The sequence below is a fragment of the Chiroxiphia lanceolata genome, chromosome 2 (assembly GCF_009829145.1).
Source record: "Chiroxiphia lanceolata isolate bChiLan1 chromosome 2, bChiLan1.pri, whole genome shotgun sequence".
Taxonomy (NCBI): Eukaryota; Metazoa; Chordata; class Aves; order Passeriformes; family Pipridae; genus Chiroxiphia; species Chiroxiphia lanceolata.
The window spans coordinates 27,445,041-27,468,319 of record NC_045638.1 but is presented as its reverse complement, the minus strand read 5'-3'; the positions used below and the strand labels follow the sequence as shown (position 1 = coordinate 27,468,319).

At 36.7% G+C, this 23,279-nt stretch overlaps 1 protein-coding gene across 2 annotated transcripts in view; it reads right to left on the bottom strand.

Annotated features, from left to right (window-relative positions):
- Positions 1–5,060: 5,060 nt before the first annotated feature.
- The window catches only part of SEPTIN10 (septin 10), a 26,077-nt gene continuing 7,858 nt past the window's right edge, over positions 5,061–23,279 (bottom strand). Inside the window, exons 5-11 of one of the 2 annotated variants that reach the window (XM_032679532.1) lie at positions 19,678–19,839; positions 18,059–18,155; positions 17,335–17,500; positions 12,887–12,952; positions 9,845–9,977; positions 7,130–7,315; positions 5,061–6,909 (exon numbers count right to left, since the gene is read on the bottom strand). In XM_032679532.1, coding sequence (XP_032535423.1) covers positions 6,766–6,909; positions 7,130–7,315; positions 9,845–9,977; positions 12,887–12,952; positions 17,335–17,500; positions 18,059–18,155; positions 19,678–19,839 — 954 coding nt within the window. In that variant the 3' untranslated portion in view covers positions 5,061–6,765. The remainder of the gene's footprint in view (positions 6,910–7,129; positions 7,316–9,844; positions 9,978–12,886; positions 12,953–17,334; positions 17,501–18,058; positions 18,156–19,677; positions 19,840–23,279) is intronic. The other variant, XM_032679533.1, reaches the window with a different exon arrangement.

The following is a 23,279-nucleotide window of genomic DNA, read 5'->3' as shown; positions in this document are numbered from 1 at the left end:
GAGTTCGTTAAAAGTAGATTTTTTTTTTTCCCCTCTGATGATTCCAGAGCCTCACAGGAGTCACATGTAAACACCTGCCCTCCCAAAATCATCATTACTCAGGAACCTGAGAAAGTCCCGCCTTGTGAGAAACTCTGGGAAATATACTCACAAATAATTTTAGAGTGTGAAGAGTTTTAAACCCAGCCCCTTGCTCTTCCTGACTTGAAGGAGGAATTTGAAATGAGCTTTCTCACCTTTTAGACAATGAACTTGACTGAAAATTCCAGGCTAAGGAATTTTTGAGGTAGGTCTTCCTTATCTCCTGTTGAAATAGCTTCATTTAGTAAAAACTGCACCCATACTGGAGCAATGAGCAAAATCTGACATGAACTTAAAATTGCAATTTTTTTTTTCTTTCCAGATCCATGCATACTTAACCATCTAAATAAAACTGGAAAATGTCAGCAAGATGGACTGACAACTCAAGATAAATTATGTATCAGGGAAGCCTCTGCTCTGAGAAGGACACACTCGCAGACACTTCAGGTCCACACCACGGACCATATTCCTTTGGGAAACCCAGTATGGTTTTGGAGACATTAACAATGTACATGAGTTCCTCTCTAAAATCTAAGTGACTGGGGAATCTAGATGCGACAGATAAGGCATATACATTCTGTATTTAGGGAAAAAAAGGTCTCATGCAAACCTAACCCAAAGTGGTCAGAATTCAGAATGCATCCTCCTCCTTATGTAGATCACTCTCCACAAAAGCTCATCTATTTTATTTATCAGTATAAACAACAGCAGGATCGAGAACTATGTACAAGTCTGGGGAGCACAGACCTGTGCTTAGTACCAGCAAAGGATGTCAGCACAAGTACCTAGTCCACAGATTTGCTGTGGGATTGTAACTACATATTAAAAACTACAACGGATTTACTTCCACAGCTCAATTTCCCTGCGTAACTGCAAGTAAAAAAAGAAAAAATCTAAATACCCTTAAAAATCTGAGCCCTACCCACTGTGGGTCTCATTTTCCCATGCAGTATCTTTCAACTTCTTAATGCATTTCATGAGAATAAATACATGGAAGACTGAGAAGCAGTCAGAAGATACTCAACTTGCCTAAGATTTTTTTTTTTCCCTTGCGAAGCTAATGAAGGCAAAAAGAACTTTCTGTAACTTTGGAGACAAAACACACACATCAGTCTCAAATGCCATCACAACAGACAGTGGAATTATTTCTTAAATATTGGCATTGTGCATTTGTAAATTTTAAACTATTAGAGGTATATATTGATTTGACCTTGGGGCAAAGCTTGGATTCATTCATCTACTGTGAATACAGTCATAAAACAGCACTGGTATTTTGTATTCCTCTGCACAGTCCATCAGTACTGCCTGATGTGTTTTTAGATGGCAGCTAGTACGGATTTTCACTGGAGCCCGCAAGTCAAATGAGTCCTGTCACACCCTGTGAAGTGACAGAAGGCTAACAAATGTTTGAGGAAAGGCTGCAACAGAGTTCTGCGTGTCTCACCTCTCTGGCTGCTTGCACACCTTGTCAGCTGGATATACCAAAAAGCACTGGGATTGCTGTGTTCCCAGAAGGCTAAAAGGACCAAACATCTTCACGCTGCCAGTGCACAGGGAATGGAACTCCATCTCTGGCTTTCTGCAAACTTACCAAATAAACCCCATCTCAGCAAAACAGCCATAAGCAGAAGCCATTAAAAACAGCTACGCAAACACCAGCACCTTCTTATCCTCTTTCTAAACATGCTAATTATTTTCTCTTCTCTCCAAAGGGGTGATGACTACCAGTCTGCCTGTTCCAAGCTTTGGGGAAAGGAGTTAACATCTTCCTGAGGAGGAAGGAGTAGCTCCAAATTTCCAGTCTGTGAGGGTAACAGGTAAAATCTTAGGGGTGCAGAGAGCTCTGTCTCGCAGTCTCTTCTCACTGCAGAGGATCTGCCCCTCCAAATGTAAGCAAGACTAGTGGGGGAGCAAAGATTTCCTTCTCCCAGAACAAGGGAATGCAGAAACTGCAGCCAGGCATCCAGATCAAGTGTTAAGCACTAAAATAGTCTCTTGAACCTATCACATAGCCTGGGGACCACTCTTAGCTAACTGTGGCACTTGTGAGTGATCTATATATCTACATACACACCAGCAGGAGTGAGACGTATCTCTTTATGTACAGTTATAAAAAATATATGGGTTTGTAGATATGAATAGGAAGATATCAAAATCCTTCACACTTGGATATGAAAATCAGAGAAAGGCAAATTTCTGTCGTAAGACAGAATTTAATTCTGAAACCATTAGTTTGGTGGGCTCCTTGTTTATGCAAATTACACTAAGAAACTGTGATACATAAAAGTGCCAAGAGAGATTATTAGTTAGTGAACGGAAGTACAAGTACCCCAAAATAAAAGAGATGCTTAGAGAGCTGATACCAAAAGACATTTGTGCAGTTCCATAATACTCTTTTTCAGAAAGCCTAAGACTCGCAGGATGATAAACCAGAAGACATCCCGACGCATCTCACTAGTACTTCCCAACAAGAAAAATAGGGTATTTTCACACACATTTCTAGGAAGTAATTTAAAAATATTTTGGCTTAGAATCAGAGCAATTGCTCAGAGGAGCAACTGTACTCATAATTTTTTCAAGTTAGGAAGACTGATTCCAGCATTTTAATGCCCTAGCAGGTCAGCTAGATGCTCTCACTGCACTTACTTTTATACTGCTTTCCGTGCTTTACAGTTTTCTTTCTACAGAAATTAATATTCTCTTAATATTTGGAAAAAAATTTGCTAATGATAAATGCATTTCAGAATCACAGAACAGTTGAGGTTGGAAGAGACTTCTGGAGCCCACCTACTCCAAACCCCGTGATAAAAGCAAGTTCAACTAGAGGGGGCTCTTCAGAGCCAGTGACACAGTTGCTCAGTGCCACAGTCCCTTCCCCAAAGTGAAAGCCATGTTCTTCGAGCGCACCCTAGTGAAAATCCTGTTGAAGACTTTTTTTTTTCTGGCTTAAAATGCTGCAAGTGTCTATACTTAGCTATCAGTGTTTTGCTGCCTTGATGCTAGGGTCTGAATTTTAAAAAACACATTTATTAAAGAAAACATGGAGAAGTAGACGCCCCAGAACCTCATAAAAATCCAATTAGGTATTTTACCTGTCCATGAATTACAATAAATTACTTTCCAGAGTGATATGCTGAATGTGAATTACACAAGCCTTCACAAAGGTCTTGGAAAATTTCTCATTTTTCTTTTGAGTATTTTCATTTCTATAAAATATTATGTTGCTGCTGTTATGAAAGAGGTTTGTGTCACCATAAGTTAAAATCATTGAATCACAGACTACCTCGAATTGAAAGGACCCCATAAGGATCAAGCACAACTCTCTGCTCCTCGCAGGACTACTTAAAACTAAACCATTTGACTACAAGCATATTCCAGATATCCCTTGAACTCTGACAGGCTTGATGCTGTAACCACTGTCTCAGGGTTTTCACTGATCCACTACCCTCCCAGTGAAAAGTCTTTTTCTAAAGTCCAGTCTGAACTTCCCCTGAACCTCTGGCACCTGCTCTTGTTAGATTTCAATTGGTTGGGGATTGCCCAGCTCTCTAGCCTATCCTGACCTCTCTGTAAGGCCTCTCTATCCGAGAGGGATGCCACAACTTCCCCCTAATTTAGTATCATCAGCAAACTTCCTCAATGTACATTCAATTCCTGCATCCAGATCATTTATAATAAACATTAAAGAGCACTGACCCTAAAACAGAGCCTTGGGGTGACTGGCTGCCAGCTTGATGTAATCCCATTTACTATAACTCTTTGAGCCCGACCTATCAGTCAGATTTAAGATAAAACTACTTATGAATCCTGGCTGCGTCTTGTTACTGGCATAGTAAGTTTAAAGATGTGGTTAAGAATATTATACAAAATATATATGGAAAATAACCTATGGAAAGGATCTATAAAATAAAGCTTTCAGGTTTGTAAAGGCTGTAAACGATTTTGCAATAGCCACATGGAGAAGGTACCATAACAATAAAGAAACCTTAATTAACGGTCCTGAAACCATTTCACCTGCAGGATAAACCTCTCTGAAGTGTTCAATTAAAAAGCACATAGCTAAGATAAACTACAAGGAGCCATATATGTTTTTATTTACCACCACTACTAATTCTCCCCTTTCAGACGATATGTTTAATTGCTCCTTTATAACTCTTCGAACTGCATTTGACTGTCAGGCTGTAATGTGCACTTGTGTGGTATCTCACCTTTAGGCAAACTTAAACAAAACAACTACGAAATTTCCCACAGTTTCGTTTGCTGCTAAGTCCTGCAGGGCCAGCACATGCAACTGAACAAAACCCATCTGACCAACACATGTGGTACGATACAGTACTATACGTGGTTCCCAGCTGTCAAAGCACAGCACATCCTCTAGTGCTGGCCAGGCACAGAGATATCTAGGTCAAACAGTACTTAACTATCTCAGTCTTTGTCCTCAACAAAATTGTCAGACTAGAGACAGCTAAATCTGTCATTGGATGCAGTTTTTTAACGCTAATGAAGAGCTGGGCTTGAGCTAACTAACATCAGCAGCAGTGACAACTCACACAGGGATAACTGAGTGCTGACAATACACATCACTAAATTATTATTACATTTTGTTCAAGATCACTTGATAACACTTCTGACCACTTAAAAGAATATTTTTTCTTTTCATTTGGCTGTTATCTACTTTAAGGAGGACATAACCCTTGCTTCTAATCAAACAAATGCAAACGGTCCAGTCAATGGTAGTCCTGCAAGGAGCAGAGAGCTGAAGTCGATGAACTTTACTGGGTCCCTTCCAACTCCCTATGGTTTCCTTCCAACTTGAAATATTCTATGACTTTGTGATACGTACCGTGGTGTATGACAAGTACATCACAAGTCACATTGCCTTTCTGGTACAGGAACACAAGTCACCTATTTTTTCCAGTCAACAAATGATTTAAGATATTTAAAACAGATGTAAAACATTTCTTTTTTTCAGATAAATATGAAATCTTACTCCTTTTTATTAACACATGAGGAACAGAAAGGAGAACAAGAGTAACTCAAGTAAAACCAATCTATTTTATTTTTGTCAGGTTAGCATTTCATTGTTAAACAGTTGCACAAAAGAACTTCAGAGAACTGTACCTCTTATAGTTTCCCATTAGTTATCATGGCTACTGAAAACATACAAAGCATTTAAAACTTGTTTTAACCTGCAGCTCTCGTAGTTAATAGTTTTTGTAAAGCTTCAGCTGTAACTGAACACCACATTCATAAGCATCAAAAAGTTACAGGTACTTTCCATATTAAATTAATGTCAGATAAACTATCATGCAGTACAGTACAGTACTGCAAAAATATTCCAATAAATTTTCATTAGAAAGACCGTACCTGAAATCTAGAACACTGCATGTACATAAGAGCCTATAAACAAAAATCTGTCAGCAAAATCAGTATATGGTTCAAGTATGTCAACAGTTGTATTAAATAATACTTAGTAGACTACTAAACCCTACCATTTGAAAAAAACTCTTTAGAAAGGTTGTGGTGGATATATTGACTGAATACTTTTGTATTACATCATTCATAGTCCAAATGGAGCTGTCTGTGGCACAACCCACTATAAATGAAAGCAAGCTGGCCACACGAACATAAGGCAAACACGTATCAAGGCAGACTCGTAACAGCAAGTCTGCAATGGCGCTGACAGTAATCACCTCCTCGTTGTATGTGTACAGATCATGCATAAAAATTCTTGTTTTGCAGCATGCAGCAACAAGAGATATCTTCCTTTAGTAAGAAACTGAAACTCCTATACCTTCAAAAGCACACCATGGATCATTGCTTCCTCAGGAGAAATTATCAATACTGTGTCTTCTGCCATCAGTACTATGGAAAGTTGGAACTAAAAAACTAGAGCGAGCAGATAACTTACTCTGAAGAAATAAAACTAAACCAGAGAAAACAAATCAAAAATTTTCTGAAGTTGAGAGTTACTCATAGCAGTGCAGATAATGACCTCGGTTACCACGAATTCCACTTTCATATGTAAATCCAGAACAAAAAGGAGTCTTGGAAAAGGAACTCAGTAACAGTAGCTGAAATGCAATAAATTTTGGCAAAAACATAAGCAGGCTCCTATCACAGACCACAAAAATGTCACATATTTCTGGAAATATGTGCACCAATCTAGCTTCGAAAGTTCTTCATAATTAGTTATTAATAAATTCAGAACCAAAAAATCTGCTTTCAACTGCAGTAAGTTACTAATTAACAAAATGTTATCTGCAGTAAATTTGTAACCTATCAGGAAAAGAAATTAATAAATTAATTGACTTCTGGTTTTGGAGGAAAAAACCATTTAAATCAGTTTAATTTATTATATGAGCATTTAATTCAATTTTTATATATGAAGAAGTTGTGCATGCTATTCTGGAGCCTACTTTTGAATGTATTTCCTAAATTCCACAATCTATTCAAGGTTTTCTTTTGGGAGTGGAGAAAAAAAACAAGTGGGTGGAAGAGAAGGAAGTGAAATCTTTAGCGTGTCATATTCTGCACTCCTTGTATTTTCACAGCCAATTTTATCCATCTCTTCTCTAAAATATCTGCATTAGGAAGACACATCTAATATTATGGGACAACAGCGGTCAGACCACTTCATAAAACTACTAACATACCCTACATTCAAAGCGTTGAGTGCTGCAATCAAATACTATTTCTGGAATTCCCTGGGTGAATTTCTCTCTCTAACTCCTCCTCCTCACTTTCCCTCTCGCTCTGTTCTCGAACGTTCATAGTTCCTTCATCTCTGTCATCAAAGCATTGGAGTTCAAGTTGAAAATCTTGGTTCTTTCATGGAAAAAAAGAAAAAAATGTTCATAGAACATACAGCAGTTATTCTAAAAGTAAATCCAAGCATGACGATATTTTACACACTTCTGTCTTCTTATCACACAACAAAATAGGTGCATGTTTCTGTCTTTTCTAAAAGATTACTGAAATTTGAGTTATAAAAGTGAATGTAAGAATTTCTTTATTGTTGCCTCTGATGTCTAGCATCAGCACTCACTTTCTGCAGTCCTTGTCTCTTCAAATTAACAGGGGTAGAGACGGGAGCTTGTGAATGAAGCAATTCAGCCGTAGCTTTCTTCTCAATAAACTCAGCTATTTCATCTTCTAGAACTTTTTTCTTTTCCTCTAATTTCAGTTCCTCTTCTTGATGTATTAGCATAAGACATTCAAACTTAGTTTGTACCTATTTTAAGAAAGCACAAATAACGCTTCCAGCTAGTAACACAAGGTGGTGATATCACAATATAAAACCCCTCTGTAAATTAGCAGCAAAACCTACCTCAACTGGTGTTAATAGTCCTAAGAAATTGCAGTTATTTCCCCAAACTGTTACAACTGAAAAAAACAGCAAACCATAAAAACAATCATTCCTATCATACTGTTCTCATGAAGCTGGGCTAATACACTAAGTACAAGTGGAAAACATGGAAGGCACTGAATACTAGATCTCTTACTCCATTTTACATTTTGTTATATCAAAAATAAGGAGGTCTTTAGAAATGAAACAATTACCAACAGACGGATTAAATCAGGATCTGTCAAGTACAATATACTTCCCTAAAATCAAATGGGCAAGGAATCTTACACACTTTAGTTACTTAGATATGCATTTTCATATATATACATGATTTTAATATGTGTATTAATCACATTTAAATATTAATATGTACACGCACAGAGTTAAGTCTGGTTGGGGAGCTACTGGTGGGACATAAGAAGTTAACTATTCTGCAGTAATTGTTCTTTGAGTGTTCTTTTGACATATTAATGCATTTTAACCTGCAGACATATTTTAACCAGTTTAAACCTACTGTGAAGTTATGCACAATGACCAAAGGGCACTTCATTCTTCCTCATCTCTCATCTTCTCACACACTAATTTTCCTAGAATCCTGCTTCTATATTAATTTGTATTGGTGTAACTCTATCTGAGTGCAGCTACACTGGTGCAGAAATCAGAGAGATTTATTTCCATCTTTTGCAAAGAAGAAGAAGAAATAACTAAGACTATAAACATAAAAGTATGCCTGTTCTACCCAGCAGAGCTCTCAAATTTTACAGGAGCACCTACAAGTTTTCTCTAATGAAGGATGTGAAAGCAATCTTAAGTATAACAGAAATTCCTGGTTTTCTTTAGTTTCCAGGTACATGCACACCCTTTGTGGCAAATGAGCAGCAAGAGGATATGACGAATGTTCTTTAGGAGTGACTGCATGATCACTTTCCCACACCGGGAACTTGGAAAACTAATATCCGTAATTCAATTGCAATATGCAGAGTTCACAAACCACCCTGTATAAATCATAGAAGGAAAATATCAAAGAGTATCACAGATACCGTGTAAGACCTTGCTGAACCTACTTTGAACATGGACAAGTATTCTTCCAATTGGATAGCCTCATACTGAGAAGGACTGAATTTGATTTTTTTTTCTCCACAAGTAGCATGGGGATCTCGACAGATTTGGAAAGCAAATATTAAGCCTTCTTATTTAAAACATGCATCTGAACACCTCAAAAAAACTGCTGCAGCTTTGTTGGGAAACTGATGTACAGAAAAGAACACTAATAAAAATGCACAGGTTCTAAATTTCAATTAAACCAGTATTTTAATATAAATAGGCATGACCATGATAGAGTCTGACAGAAAGTAGATGAGAAGATTCTGTTTTGCTAGTCCAGCTTGACAGGACTAAATCTTCAACAACATATCCAAGAAATATTCCACATCTCCCAGTAGTCTTAAGGCAGCTGGGAACAGATGAGATTTTAAAACCAGAACCAAATCAAACCAATAAAAACACCACCATCAACAGGAAGGTTGACCTTAGATTTAATAACTGAATCTGGAAGTCATAAAAACACACATAGCCCACTCTCCGAAAAAACAACGCATGGCATTTTTTCCTAAAATCTTTGTTTTTACAGAGCAATCTAAGCATGAAAAGTACCTAGTGTGCTGCTACAGATTACCAATGTTTCTCAGCATACTGCTACAGAAGACAAAGAAACACAACTATTATATTCATCACTCTTCTACTTCACCATATCAACTCCTACTCTATAGACCTGGCCCTGCTATCCACCAAAGCCATTAGACCGTAAGCTTCCTCCTTTCAAAAAACGATTGCCATTTATAGAATGATATAATCATTTACGTTGAAAATGATCCTTAAAATCGAGTTCAACCATTAACCCAGTGCTGCCAAGTCCACCACTAAACCATAGCCCCAAGTGCCACACCTACAAGGTCTTTTAAATACCTCCAGCGATGGTGACTCCACCACTGCCCTGGGCAGCCTGTTCCAGTGCTTGACCACCCCTTCAGTGAAGACATTTTTCCTAATATCCAATCTAAACCTCCCCTGACGCAACCTGAGGCCAATTCCTCTCGTCTTGTCACTTGGCAGAAGAGACCAATCCCTATTTCACTATAACCTCTTTTCAGGTAGTTGTAAAGAGCAATAAAGTCTCCCCTGAGCCTCCTTTACTTCAGGCTAAACAATCCCTCAGCTGCTCCTCCTAAGACATATTCTTTTGTTTGCTTGTGTCTAATCAATCTGCTAAACCAAGCAATCTGTGTAATCAATCTGCTTTTGATTTAAAGCGTTACTGTCCTCAAAATATTAGGAAATTATAAACATCAACCAGTGAGCTTGTTAAGAACTTAACTGTTCCAAAGCTCAGCAAACAAGATAGACAGGCATGCTTACCTTTTGCTCTGCCTCTTTCAACATTGCTGCTTTCTCCTTCACTCTCTGCACAAATCGTTTTTTAATCTCCTCCTCTTTTCTTTGCAGTTCAAGGTAGAATTTATGCCTCTTTGCCTCGGAGGCTTCCTGTAGACTGAAGTCCAAAAACAAGCAAGTTTCCAGCATGTTGCTTTATTCAATATGGAAAACTAACAATCTAAAAAATCATTTAAACAATTAATATTCATCTGAAATATTAATTTCTACAGCTTCCCACATAAAAATTCATAAACAAACCTGAACAGAAGCAAGCATCTCTTATTACTATTTTTTTATTTATGTAAACAACTCTGAGTAAGATTATTTATGCTAACTGCTCCTGGGCAATTTACATTTCGAAGTAAATACAGCACTTTAGGCATCTAATGTTCTAAAGTCTTGAGTTATACCTTCCTGACTCCAACATGCATAAGTTTCTCCTTTAAGTTGCTTACTAATGAAACACTGAAATTGCCAGAAAAATCCCCCAAAACTTCTGCATTGTAAAACCTCAGTCTTAAAGTAGGAACTTAAGAAAGCAGTTAATCTGGAGCATTAACACAACTAAAAAAATTATTCTTCCGATATGAAAATTAAAGACAATAACAGGATCTTCAAACTATATAGCACTCTCTTTGTGTAATGTCAAAATTTAAATATGGCAGTTATATTAATATAGAATAAAAACAATTTCCTAAGTAGTTCAACATGAAAAAAACAGTGTGTTTTTTAGTTCCAACATGTGTGTTGGAAAACCTCAAGACTGCTTCGTTTTCCTGAATCCCCTCTCTCAGAAGCAAATATACCGCATACATGCATATTTATATTTGAAATTATACAGGAGGTGTAAATTAGTTCAGATCATTGAGTAAATATCTGGCAATAGAAGAAATCAGCAAGTAACTAAACCACTTCTTTACTTTTAAATCTATGCCTCCCTTTCCTTTTAGTACACAAGATAATGTTTTTTGTCCAAACAACAGGCACTTGAAATTGAGATACTTTTTTTGTGGTAAAGCATATCATGTCAAATTAAAAGATGCTGGTAATTTATTCATACAAATAAACTATTAGAGGTGTGAGGTCTATACTACCACTGCTATCACCCAGTGCTGGCAGAAAGTGTTCAGCTTTTGAATGAAACATGAATGGAGCTTTTCCACAGATGTATCTCATACACCAAAGTGCACACTGCCTTTGAAAAGCAAAACTGCTTAATGACACAAGTTCTTCCACCAAAATATTTAACACAAACTTTTCTAAATCACAGGATTCCAGAGAGGCAGAATTGGTGGATGGTAGCTGTGCTAATGGTTACGAGAAACTCAAAAGCACCGCCCATTATCTTCTAGGACATAGGGCTTATGAACAGATCAAAACATGAACAATGTTCAAGCTCTTTGTTTCTGTTACACCATTCGTCTCTTCTAACACTTCATGAGTACTGACTAGTGAGCCCTTTTCAGCTAACATCAGTCACTGTCCTTTGCAAGGTATCTCATGCCTTCCACTCTGACGTAAAATAAATAGGTATGTATGTAAAATATTTAATTTTGGTTTATATTTTTAATACACATCCATACTTATGTATCAGATTTTGTCTTACCTTTTACTGTTTCTATTTAAAAAGTTTATAGATGGAAAGACTTACGAAAAAGGGCATTTAAAAAGTTAATTATTTAGAGCAACAGTAAGCTTTAACAGCTCCCTCCTATATTTAAATTTATGATGACTGGCCAGTTTCACAGTCCTAAAGTTTCTTATTTGTATTCAAAATATCATCTAAAGAGAGAGAGAAGAATCATCTTGAAATTGCACATGCAGACAATGTTTGTAAGTTATCAAGGTCAGAGCTGCTCTTCCTATTCTATCTTATTTGAGCACTACACAGCAACAAAATAAACTCAGAACAATCACCCCTTTGTTTTTTTATTTGTTTTTTTTTGGGGGGGGGTTTAACCAGCTGTGAAGTAAATTGGGTCATCCCGAAATTCTAAAATCTATCTATCATTTGACATGGGGGCACGGTTTTCATACAGATACATCAATTCACAGAATCTTTAAGTTTAGACAATAAAGCTACAGCACAGGTTTTTCAAGTGCCAGCAGTCTCACACTATACACACTTTTGCACCCAGTGTCACTTCTGCCAGCAAATATGCTGCCTGTAGGTGCAATACAGCTGCTAGAGCAAGTGCTAGACTGAGCTAACGTGCTATAATGACACCTTCATTTCTTCATGTGGACCTTCATGTTGAGTCTTTAGACTCAACCTGGGTTACTTTACCAGGTAAAAGCAATTTTGTCTTGAAATTAGTAAAAGATTATCTTTGAAGACACTGGATTTACTAAGTTATCAAATTATGTGTAGAAGGAAGAGAAGAAATTAAGTGAATATTTAAATTTACTGTGAGGGTGGTTGTGGATGCCCCATTCCTGGAAGTGTTAAAGGCCAGGTTGGATGGGGCTCTGAGCAACCTGGTCTAGTGGGAGGTGTCCCTGCCCATGGCAGGGGGGTTGGAACTAGATGGTCTTTGAGGACCCTTTCAACCCAAACCATTCTATGATCCTATGAAATGCCCCCTCCCCCTGGACTGAGTTGTTCTGGAAATCACAAAGACAAAACTAAAACAAAATTTCTTCTTCTGCATTTGGCAGATCAGCAACATAATGACCCAAACAGTCTTTGGTTTTAGGAGGTTTGGGGAGGAGGGGGAAATAGTTCACCACATCTTAAGCCAATCCTTTCAACACTACTTCATCCATTACTCATAGCAAAACACTTTTCAGTTTATCTGAGGACTGGCTTCACTGCTTCTCATTTAGAACATTATGAAAATCAACTCCACAGGTTCTCTCATTCTTCTCTGTTAGACCTCCAGAATTTTATACTCTGTACAAAGACACTTGCAAAATCTAAATGTTATAGCTAATTATTTAACTAATGCATTTTTATTGAGGTTTTGGAGGAAGGGATTGTGAATAAAGTCTAAACTAATCATAGATACCAGCACTACCACCTACCTTTCTGAAGAAGCATAGCTGTGACATACAGTTTCTCTGTCTGCATAAGACTGAAAGCATGGAAGCCTGAAGATGCAAATCAAACAGGTTATGTTCATAAATAAAGACTATGAAGTGAATTCAACTCCCAGTGGAACACAATGTTTGTGCACTTTGAACAACACAGGTATTTACATACTACTTTACAGTTTGTTCTGATAATTTTTTTAAAGCTTTCAAATTTGAAAGTAACACTTGTAACTTTTTGTATAACATTAGACTATCAATTAAGGTATATCTGAAAAACTAAAAAAAATCCAACCAACCAAACAAAAAAAACACTAAAAAAAAAAAATTAAAGGTTAACTAGTGGCAGGTATTTCTAGTGTGATGCCTTGACTACCTAACTACTTAAACTGATATTAAGCAACACTAAGGTTGTGGTAGATCTAAATAATTACCATTTTCCCAGTGGAGGCATGAAAAATAGGTATTTTGGATGTAGTTCAATCTCACCTTGAGACGGTTAAAATATTGAGCTCAAATGCAAAGGTCTGCAGCTGGTCAGATGAACTCCATTCCCAAGTGACTTCTTAAGGAAAAAGTCTAATAGCCTTTCAGATATTAGACTTCTTTTCTTAGAAAAGACACATAAATGTTCCTCTACACATAAACTTTATTCATATTACTGGATCCTTCCTGCTTTTCTGTCATCATCTTCAAAACAGACTGAAACATAAGTTCAAGAACTGCAAGGTCTGAATATCCCAATTTCAGGGAGGAATAAAGTACAGAATATATGATTCCTCGCATATTGAGCAAACGAGGTGCTTATGTTACAATTATGTTTAATTGCAATTATGATGAAGAAACAATTGTAATTATGATGACAGAAAAACAACTGAACCAGAGAAAGATTAACATCAGAGAATCTAAATGCAAGCACACAGCCTGAATATCAATCCTCAGCTTTTTTCAACAGACTCTGGTCTATTAGTTTTCTTCTTTCAAATCAAGAAAGTCCTTGTAGGAAACAACTTAGCTTAGATTGAAAAATGGACTTAACAAAATGTCCAGCTTCAAAACTACTAATCCTCTCCTTCCTTCCAAACACCTAATGTAACTATGTGTGTGAATATATTTTTTTTTGCTGGAAGCGCTCTTCATGTCCAGATTTCTGTTTTCAACTATTGCCAATTTTTCCATTCAAAACATCTCAGCAAATATCTCTCACCAAGAATGACCTGAAAGTAGGAATTCATGTTCCTAATGGACATAACTGGACCATTGAAAAGGCAGTACTAGACCATCCACAAACAAAAAATAGCCTATATTTCCTTTTCAACAACAAAGAAATACAAATCCCAATTTTAAGTATTAAAAAAAAAATACAAAAAAATCCACTTCCTGGATTTTATATCCAACAGATATTGCATAAAATGCATAAACCATACCACAAACACTCTGCTATCCATTGATTTCATTAACTCATTCTTAGAAGGCAATTGCAAATAAACAAATTAAAAAGCTATTATGAAAGAGCTTCACAAAAAATATAGGATTAGGGAATAGGCATTTTAAAAGTGTACACAAAACAGTCACTTCAGACTATTACTACTTTTATTTTCCCTTCTCACACCTAGTAATAGCAATGCAAACATATTTTTCTGTTCTGTGCTGAATCTATCTCTTTCTACATCTCCCATTAAAAAAAAAGCTTGCCAACATGTTTTTTCACATGTGAGTGAAAGCCTTTACAGATGTCTGCCCACAACCTACCTCACAAGGTAGCTGAACACCCAAGAATTACTGGATTTGCTTTGCAGTGGCATACAAATTTGGATGAATAAACTACTGCAGTACTTCTAAATCCAAGAGTGGTAGAGGAATGTCACAGGCAGCTTCACAACATGCTAAAAGGTAAGGCATGTCATCTACTCAAAGTGTCGATGTTCAAATGCTACAAATAGCCAATTATTCAAGCCTAGCAAAAGTTTTCTAAATTAACATCAAATAACCCAATTCAGATTATCAAATTTAATATGTAGGCAGCTACATCACAGGCACAAAATATGACTTCTCAACATGCACTTTGATCATTATTTACACAAGCAGCATAAAATTTTAATCATCAGGCATATGCTGCTATGCAATATTAATTCAACTTTGAAACTACAGCTCTTAGAATCCAACTGTATATACTGTAAACATCTTTAAGGACAAAGAGGATAACAATTTAATAACACATTTTTGCCTAGAACAACTGGATAGTCCCTATTCTGAAAGATGTATAAATGTACAAGTCATCAAAACAGGAAGCACTAAACTTCCTCTAGTAAGAAGACATTTTCTATGTCTACACTGAGGATGACACTTTTTATTGCTTCCTCAGTAGCTTTATAAAACACCTTCTTGGTAAGGCTGCGTTAGTCTGCTAATTACACAGCACACACATCCCCTAAATTCTCTTCCTTTTTTATGGTATCATAAAACATCTCTCCCAAAACACCAAACACCTTCTCTTTCAGACCTCAGTGTCGTTCACTATGCCACACAATTGAGGGACAAACACACCCACCCTAATCATGCTTTTCTCTTCCTGCTGCAGTAAACCTGGCAAAAAGTTTGTTTTTCTAAATTCTTGTGGAATATCTATTCTCATCCTTTCAAAACAATGACATTTTCAATAGATCCGGTTTACCAAAACTAATTATTAAATGTACTTTCTTGTCAAAAATCTCTCAACAAACCTGACATTTAGTGGGCCACACATAAAAACTACACACCAGAGGGAACTCAGCTCGTCTGTATATCCATGAAGTGATCGATTTCTAAACCAGCTTCTGCAGTGTAAAATACCAGCACATTCTGATACAAACCTACCATTTTAGACCATTAGTAAAATGCAAACTGTGTAGGGGTTTTACAAAGAAAATACTTCTGTGGATGATACTTTTTATAATTTAACTTCTTTCTTGAGATGGCTGTACATTGTGACATTCAAGTTCAGAAAAGTCAAAGGTACTGCAGTCAATATTGCCAGGAACAAATCTCAAAAAAAAACTTCCCCTGGACGAAGAATGTTAATGTACATTCTTAAACTTAAACCAAATAAAAGTCTATGGTTAATTTCAGTTGGTTTTAAACCTCTTTCACCTTTGGTTCTCTATGAAAAGGATGTATTCCTTTCTTGTTAAGTCAAGAGAATATTCAAGAGATTACTGTGAGTCACGGACAGGTCAAGATCATCTAAATTAACTAATCTGCAAATGCGCCTTGACATTAAGACTTCAGAAAAAACTGTCCACATCCAGCATCTTCCTTGGCTACATTAATCTTACTTAATCAGTATTGTTTGATCAATATATAAACTAGACCTAGTCAAAGTCAAAGAAATACTGCTCCATTTCTACAAGTTACAGTAACTGCAATTTACTTAAAACTTCTGTACAAAGAACAGGTGAAAGCAAAGAATTTAAGCCCCTAAACCCAACTGTTTGGAAGGAAGACATTTATTTTTACCAGAACAGAATGGGTAAAGACACTCTGATAACTAAGTAAAACAACAAATAAACAAACCAGTAGCTTCCAATCATTAGAAACTCTTCTTACTGCAAAGTATTATTCAGTTTTCATGCCTGCTTTAAGTCAGTATTTCCCATCATGACTATGCAATAACAGCACTTCAGTAAACCATGAACAACAACTGAAGCACCAGTTCTTCCCCATCAGGATTCTGATCAATTACAAAATATAGTCCCGTGCATAAAAGAAAAAAAAAGGAAGCTGGAAGACAACAGAATTGGGAAAAAAAGATTAAACAAATTGGATATAGAAATTTTAAATGCTTCCTGCAGAAAGTAACTTTACTACACAAAAAAACTGTCTCTAACCCGTTGCTTAACTTTCCTTTGGAATCCTCTTTTAACTCCCTACAGTTTAGCAAGAAATTTCTTGACCTGAAAATGCTAGAGATTTGTTATTATGGTAGATAATGTGGGAAGCCAACAGTGTAACCACTGATTTTGAAAAAGTTTTTATTTCAGTTCCTTCTGAACCTTGAGTTCAACCGAACCATATTCAGAATCAGACATTCTTAAAAAAGAAAGTAAAACAGAATACTTATACACAATGAAAATAATTGAAAAATTCATAAAGTACATGTACCTGAAGAAAACAGACATTCTTCCTGAGAAAAACTAAAATCCTCGGGTTTATTATAAAAGAGAAGGATTTCAAAATACATCTGGCTTGCATGTCTTTAGAAGTAATGCTCATTTAATCCCATATACTTCTCCATGAAGATAACTGAATGAACAGCTACATCCTTTGATTTAAAAAAACCCAAACTTTTCTTTCCCTCACAGAAAACCTGTTTTGTGTATGATCACTGCTCTGTATTGGGTTGATACAGTCAAATGTGAAGTGAATGGATGCTGAAAGCAAGTGCTGCACATGAAGTCCTTTACCTGACTGGTTTGGTCTCAGGGCCAATGTCTCCGAAACCCATCTCTTCCAGTCTGCAGCGTCTGTACAACTCATAATGTTGTGCATGAGTCTTCTCTCTTAAGTCTTCCATATTTGTGCAAAGCATCTTGCGAAGCTTTACAGTGTCACAGTGGCTCTCATTTTCCACTAATCAGTAAAAAGAAAAAGATTTTATTATTATGCACGAGTAGTAAAGTAGTCAAAATACATTTCAAACAGCACTGAGATTCATTTATTTTGTTTACTAAACATAATTCTAGAAAAAGGTATAGCATTGTTTATTATACCTCATATTTCCTTATAATTTCTAATATACAAGAAGAACCGTAAGTACTGGTGAACATGTTTCAATATGTCCTGATTTCCTGTTTGAGCTGAACAACACGACATTTCTTCTATTTTACCCCCTTCTTTATTGACAATCATAAAGTTTGAAATTTGGTAGTGCTAGAGGAACTGTCACCATACCACCCTACCCAAATACTACATACACCATGTCATACTTTGATTCCAAGGATGTATCAGTGTTGATAAAACTACTAGTTAGTGCACACCTCAAATATTAATTGCTAAACTTCTTAAGCTGTTGATCCAAAATACAATCAGCATGGCATCAGTGGAACAGCCCCTTGTATTACTGATGAATTTTATATTTCAACAACAACAACAAAAATCTCATAAAAACACCTCTGAGAATTCATTTACCTTTTACAATGCCCCAAGGGTACTGACGAGCTCTCACCATTTTGTTTCCAATATTCACCTTTTCCATACTTCCTACTACGGCAAAAGGCAAATTACCCTGTAAGAGTCATACCAATAAAGTCTTATCTCTCAGTATTCTTATGCCACAATGGAAAAACACTTCAGAAATAAATTAGGGGGAAAAACACCACTTCAGGAAAATCCAACAGGCAATTTCAAACCAAAAACCACTTTGAAGAGATCAGTAGCTACTCACTATCTACTGATACAAAAGTCAAGCTACAATAACAAAAGCAGGAGGAGTGGTTTACAGACCCAGATGGGTGTGCTGCCAATTCAGGGGAACCTCGACAGGCTGGAAAATGGGCCAACTGGTATCTCATGAAGTGGCAATGCGAGCAATGGCAAGCCCTGCACGTCAGGAGGAACAACCCCATGCCCCAGCACACGCTGAGGGCCAACTGTCTGGCAAGGCACTTTGCAGAATAAGATGTGGGGACAATGACCTGGTGAACAACAGGTTGGACCTGATTCAGCAGGTCTGCCCCAATGGCAAAGGCAGCTGACTACATCCTGCATTAGGAAGAGCATCGTTAGCAAACAGAAAGCTGCTCTAGAACACATGATTCGCATTCAGTCAGAATTCATATCCCCATTAACGGTCATTCCAATCACAGGTTGGAATCCATGGCATAGTTACTGCTGTGAGCTGCCCAGATGGCTGACTGTCTGTGTGCTGACCCACAACAACTGACCAAACTAAAAAAATCATTACCTGGAAAACACATCACTAACAGAGCACGGAAGAGGTAAGTAAGAGCTCACCACCTTTCCCCACAGCAGAAGGACCTGTCACTGACCGAGAGCTGCACACGGTCACTGCCTGGCCAAGTAACAGAGGCTGGGATGCAGAGCCATGCACTCCAGCACACCAGCTCCTGCTCCCTGCTTTCAAACCCCGGTACACACAAACATATGTTCACGTGCATCTACAAACACTTGCACATAAACAAATGCAGAGTGCTCAAAACACAGTCATTTAGCCTCAGAAGCTTAGCTGAAGCTGGCAGCTACTCCTGGGAGGATGCGAAAGGACAATAAGAAAATAAGCCAGAATTATATCTGACTTTTTCATTCCCAGAGAAAATCTGTCCTAATTTCAAATGAAAGTACTAAAGGAAATAAAGGAAAAAAATGCATGCAGAAGACTTGCTGGGATAAAGACCAGAGAAGATTGTAGACACAAGGCACCTAAGTATCTTCTCTAACAGATGTAAAGCTGTATTTGCTGAGGAAAAGGGCAAAGTCAATCTGTCTGTCCATAACAGTAATTATATATCAATTATTCAGAAATTAGAAAAAATATTTATGCATGAGAACTTCTTTTCTGTTGCTGAGCCAGAAAAGAAAAACCAAGTGCTATCAACTGCAGAGGGGCAGGGAGATTTGCAAGTAGGGAAGGAAAAAGCCAAAATGTATGAGCTTTTTAAGGTGAGAAAAACAAACTCATGACATACAAACTTATAAACTTCAAGATAAGGGTGAAAGAAATTCCATTAATCAACATTAGAGAGTGATGCCTTAGCACTGAAACATAAATGTTTTTGTCATTTACTTACATTCGTGATGGTATTAATTTCAGAAACAGTTTCGTCATCAGTTGGAAACTGGTATATCTGGATGCCATTACTAACTAATTCACTCATTATTTTGCTCTTGAACTCCTGAAGCTCAGTTTTAGAAATGCTGTCTGCTTTGCCTATAACTGGTATAATGTTCACCTATTAATGATATAAATTATATGAAATGTGTGAGACTTCAATATTAAGGCGGCAACTTTTGTAACTTAAATTGTTTTCTGATAAGCTCTTTAATTTCTCCCCCAGCCCAAACTTTTCCATCACTTGACATCAAAGCTTCACAAACCATTAAAAATATGTTCATGGGTATAATTTAACAAAATAGCAACAGATTACTGAATAGTCTTCCTTAAAATTAATTGAATATTAGAAAAGAACAAGGAAGAAGGTCTCATACAGTGAAGTACTCAAAAGAACAGCAATGCCTACTCATTAACTAAATGTCATTATTTATATTTCTACTAAAAAACCAGATTGTTCTAGTTTATAGCACCAGGGGATATGGTTAAGGTGTTAAATGAAAGCTGAGAGTTTACCTTCACAAAGAAAAGGAAGCTGGCTATCAAACCCTGTCTACCCCTGAGCCTCTTCCTTGGGTTCCTTTCAGCTAAAACATCATCTTCTTCACCTCACCACTGCAGCAAAGACTTTCTCAAGTATGTGATGTGAGCAGAGGAATGACAAAGACTGAAGAATCTTGCTCACCAGACTTTACACTAATTATTCAGAACTCAAAATTCAGTTCTACTAATCTGCCCTATTTCCTAAAATACCTATGGCAGTAACTCAGGACAGTAGCAGATGCTACTTTTTTTTTTAAATCCTGACACCGCTCCCAAAACATACATTTTTCAGGACTAGATACAAATAATGAATGCTAATATCCAAATATTTTGGAAGAACAATACAAATAATTCTCCCAGATTTCAGAAGATGAGAGTTTTTACAGAGTTCTTTGATCACAGATGCAAAATGGAAGGAGAGAAAAAAAAATAAAAACCCACACATTTTCTATTCTTTTGATTATTCTGTCTGAATGAAAATGCCTAAGCATGGAAACTCAAGAACAGATTCAAAATGGCTATTTTTCAAATAAGACTTCTGTCCTAAGCAAAATGTCCAAATGAAAAGGGAGCAAGCCAACTCCAAAGTATGACTTCTCAGACTGCATGATGACAGTCCTTAACTGTGTAACCTATGCAACCTAAGCATCTATTGAGTAAAATATCTAAAGTCAAATAAAATGTTGGAATATATGTTTTTAATAAGTAAGCACAGCTAGGAGTAATTCACAGCTTGCATCAAATTAGCTGAGGGACATCAATTTAGGTTTTCTATAATACAGCTCTAAAAATGGATGGAACAGAGTCCTGAGAATCAAATTAACCTATATTCTGTATTTTCAACAGCAAAGTTTTTCAAGTACTTGTTAATTAGGAGAGAATTACTTAGAAAATGAATAGCAGAGAAAGACTACTGAAATCAGTAACGAAAGAAAAGCAAAATCCTCACAAACTGTGATTACAGCTGTCAACATTGATGTTACATCACAGCCATTGCATTAAAATTTAAACACATACATTTTATGTTTTAGATAAGCAACAAAGGGAAAAAAAAATATTTTTGAAATCATTACTGGTTGCAAGAGTAAGCTGATTTAAGAGTACCTCTATGAATCAACATAAAAATTTCCAAAGAGTCTTTCAGAAGGAAAAAAAAAACCAAACTCAAACGCCACAAAGTAGACTCATGTAATTTATTGACTTGAATGTAACCTGTACACAATTCCATTAGAATTAATTAAAACTGCATATCTCTTAGTTGAATAATCACTATTCCCAGCACGAAAGGCTACAGAAAAAGATTCCCTTAATCTGTGAATGAAACCTGGTTGGTCTGTAGTGATTGCATCCTAAGCAAAACTACAGGATTTTTCAATGTCTAAAAGCTACAGTCCAAATTCTTAGCCAGTCATCCAATTTATAATTGGAAAAAAATTAATTGACCACAGATACTCTGGTTTTTTGCTCCCACGATTAGAGAGTACACAATGACCTTATCCTATTCCAAGAGCTCTCTCTACCTCTGAGCTGTGGAATCTAGTCTTGTTTTGTAAAACCAGGCAGACCATAACAAAAGCACACAGCGTACACTCTGGTGGCTTTAGGAAGAAACTGAAGGCAGCTTTTGATGTGGCTGTACCATCTGCTCTTTAGGGAATCCTGTACTCAGAAAACGCACCCAGGGATTTCCACATTCTACGCAATCCCAAATTCCTAATTGGCATAGGAAAATGCAGTACTAAAAGCACCACAACTATGTTCCTCAATAAGATGGAAACCAAGCTACAGTTGAAGTATATACTTTATATGCAGTTAAAGAATATACTTTTTCTGTGTGTATTTCAGTAGTAAGATCAGAAAGTAGAATCCATTACAAAGGGATAAAATAATGAACTTCCATGTGGTTCATGTTCTCTTTGTGCCAAAGCAGAACTAAAAATAGTTATAGTAGGTGGCTAGAAGCCAAAATTCCCCAAAGAAGAATTACTTTTAGTTTATTCTGATGGAAATATTTACTCAGGATGCTGAGACTCATGGATCTACAGTCTTTTCTTTTGAAAGAAACACTGTTTTAAAGGGAGAGGGCACAACCTAGAAAACAAGTATTTTTGAGGTTAAACACAAACTCCAACTTCAAAACTCAGTGTAGAACATGGTCCTTGAGATTGTCCTATTTTCTACAGTAGTTTCATAAACATTTAAATCTGGCATAAACCAACAACATAGCACACAGAAGTGATCCCACTATCCCCTACCTTTGTACCACCATACCTTCCCTCCACTTGCTCTGCGCTATTGAGAGAGTTCAAAATGCAAAATACATCCACAAACAAAATTTAAAAAAATCCCAAACATGCTCATCATCACAAATGTGGACTAGACAGCTGATTTAATCCTTATTATCTCAGAGAAATATCTCAAGAACAAGAAAACGCAGGAAGAATACTTAGCAAGGACGGGCTCTATTAAAGCGCAAAGGAAAGGACTAAAGGCACAGAAGACGCATTTAAATTTTCAAATGTCTCAACATTTCAACAAATTGAATCCAAATGATGTAAGGTTTCTTAAAATAGGTTAAACATTTAGCTTCATCTAGTTCACACGGCCCTATTACAGGAAGAAAGTTAAGGATTTAGAAAGTGCAAGTAATTACACTGGAAACTTCTGTTTTAAAGCTTTCTAAACAAATAAACATATTAAAACACTACTGCAGCCTATCTTCGAAAAACCACATTGGCAGGGTATTCTGTTTGTGGCAGATGCCTCTTCAGTTATCTATAACAAAGATCTTCATAGCACTGCAAAGCTTTTTATATGCCAACTTTCCAGCAGCCCAAGAACTAGAAACAACCTTTATTAGAAATACCACAGCACTCATGGAAGGTACCCTATCCAATCTCCATATGATGTTTACAGTTTTAAAGTTGGTGTGGTTCTACTTTTTTTACTATTTTTCTAAACCTTGTACTTTTTTTAATGTTTTTGCTGGATGTCTCTCTCCTTTTGACTTACAAATAA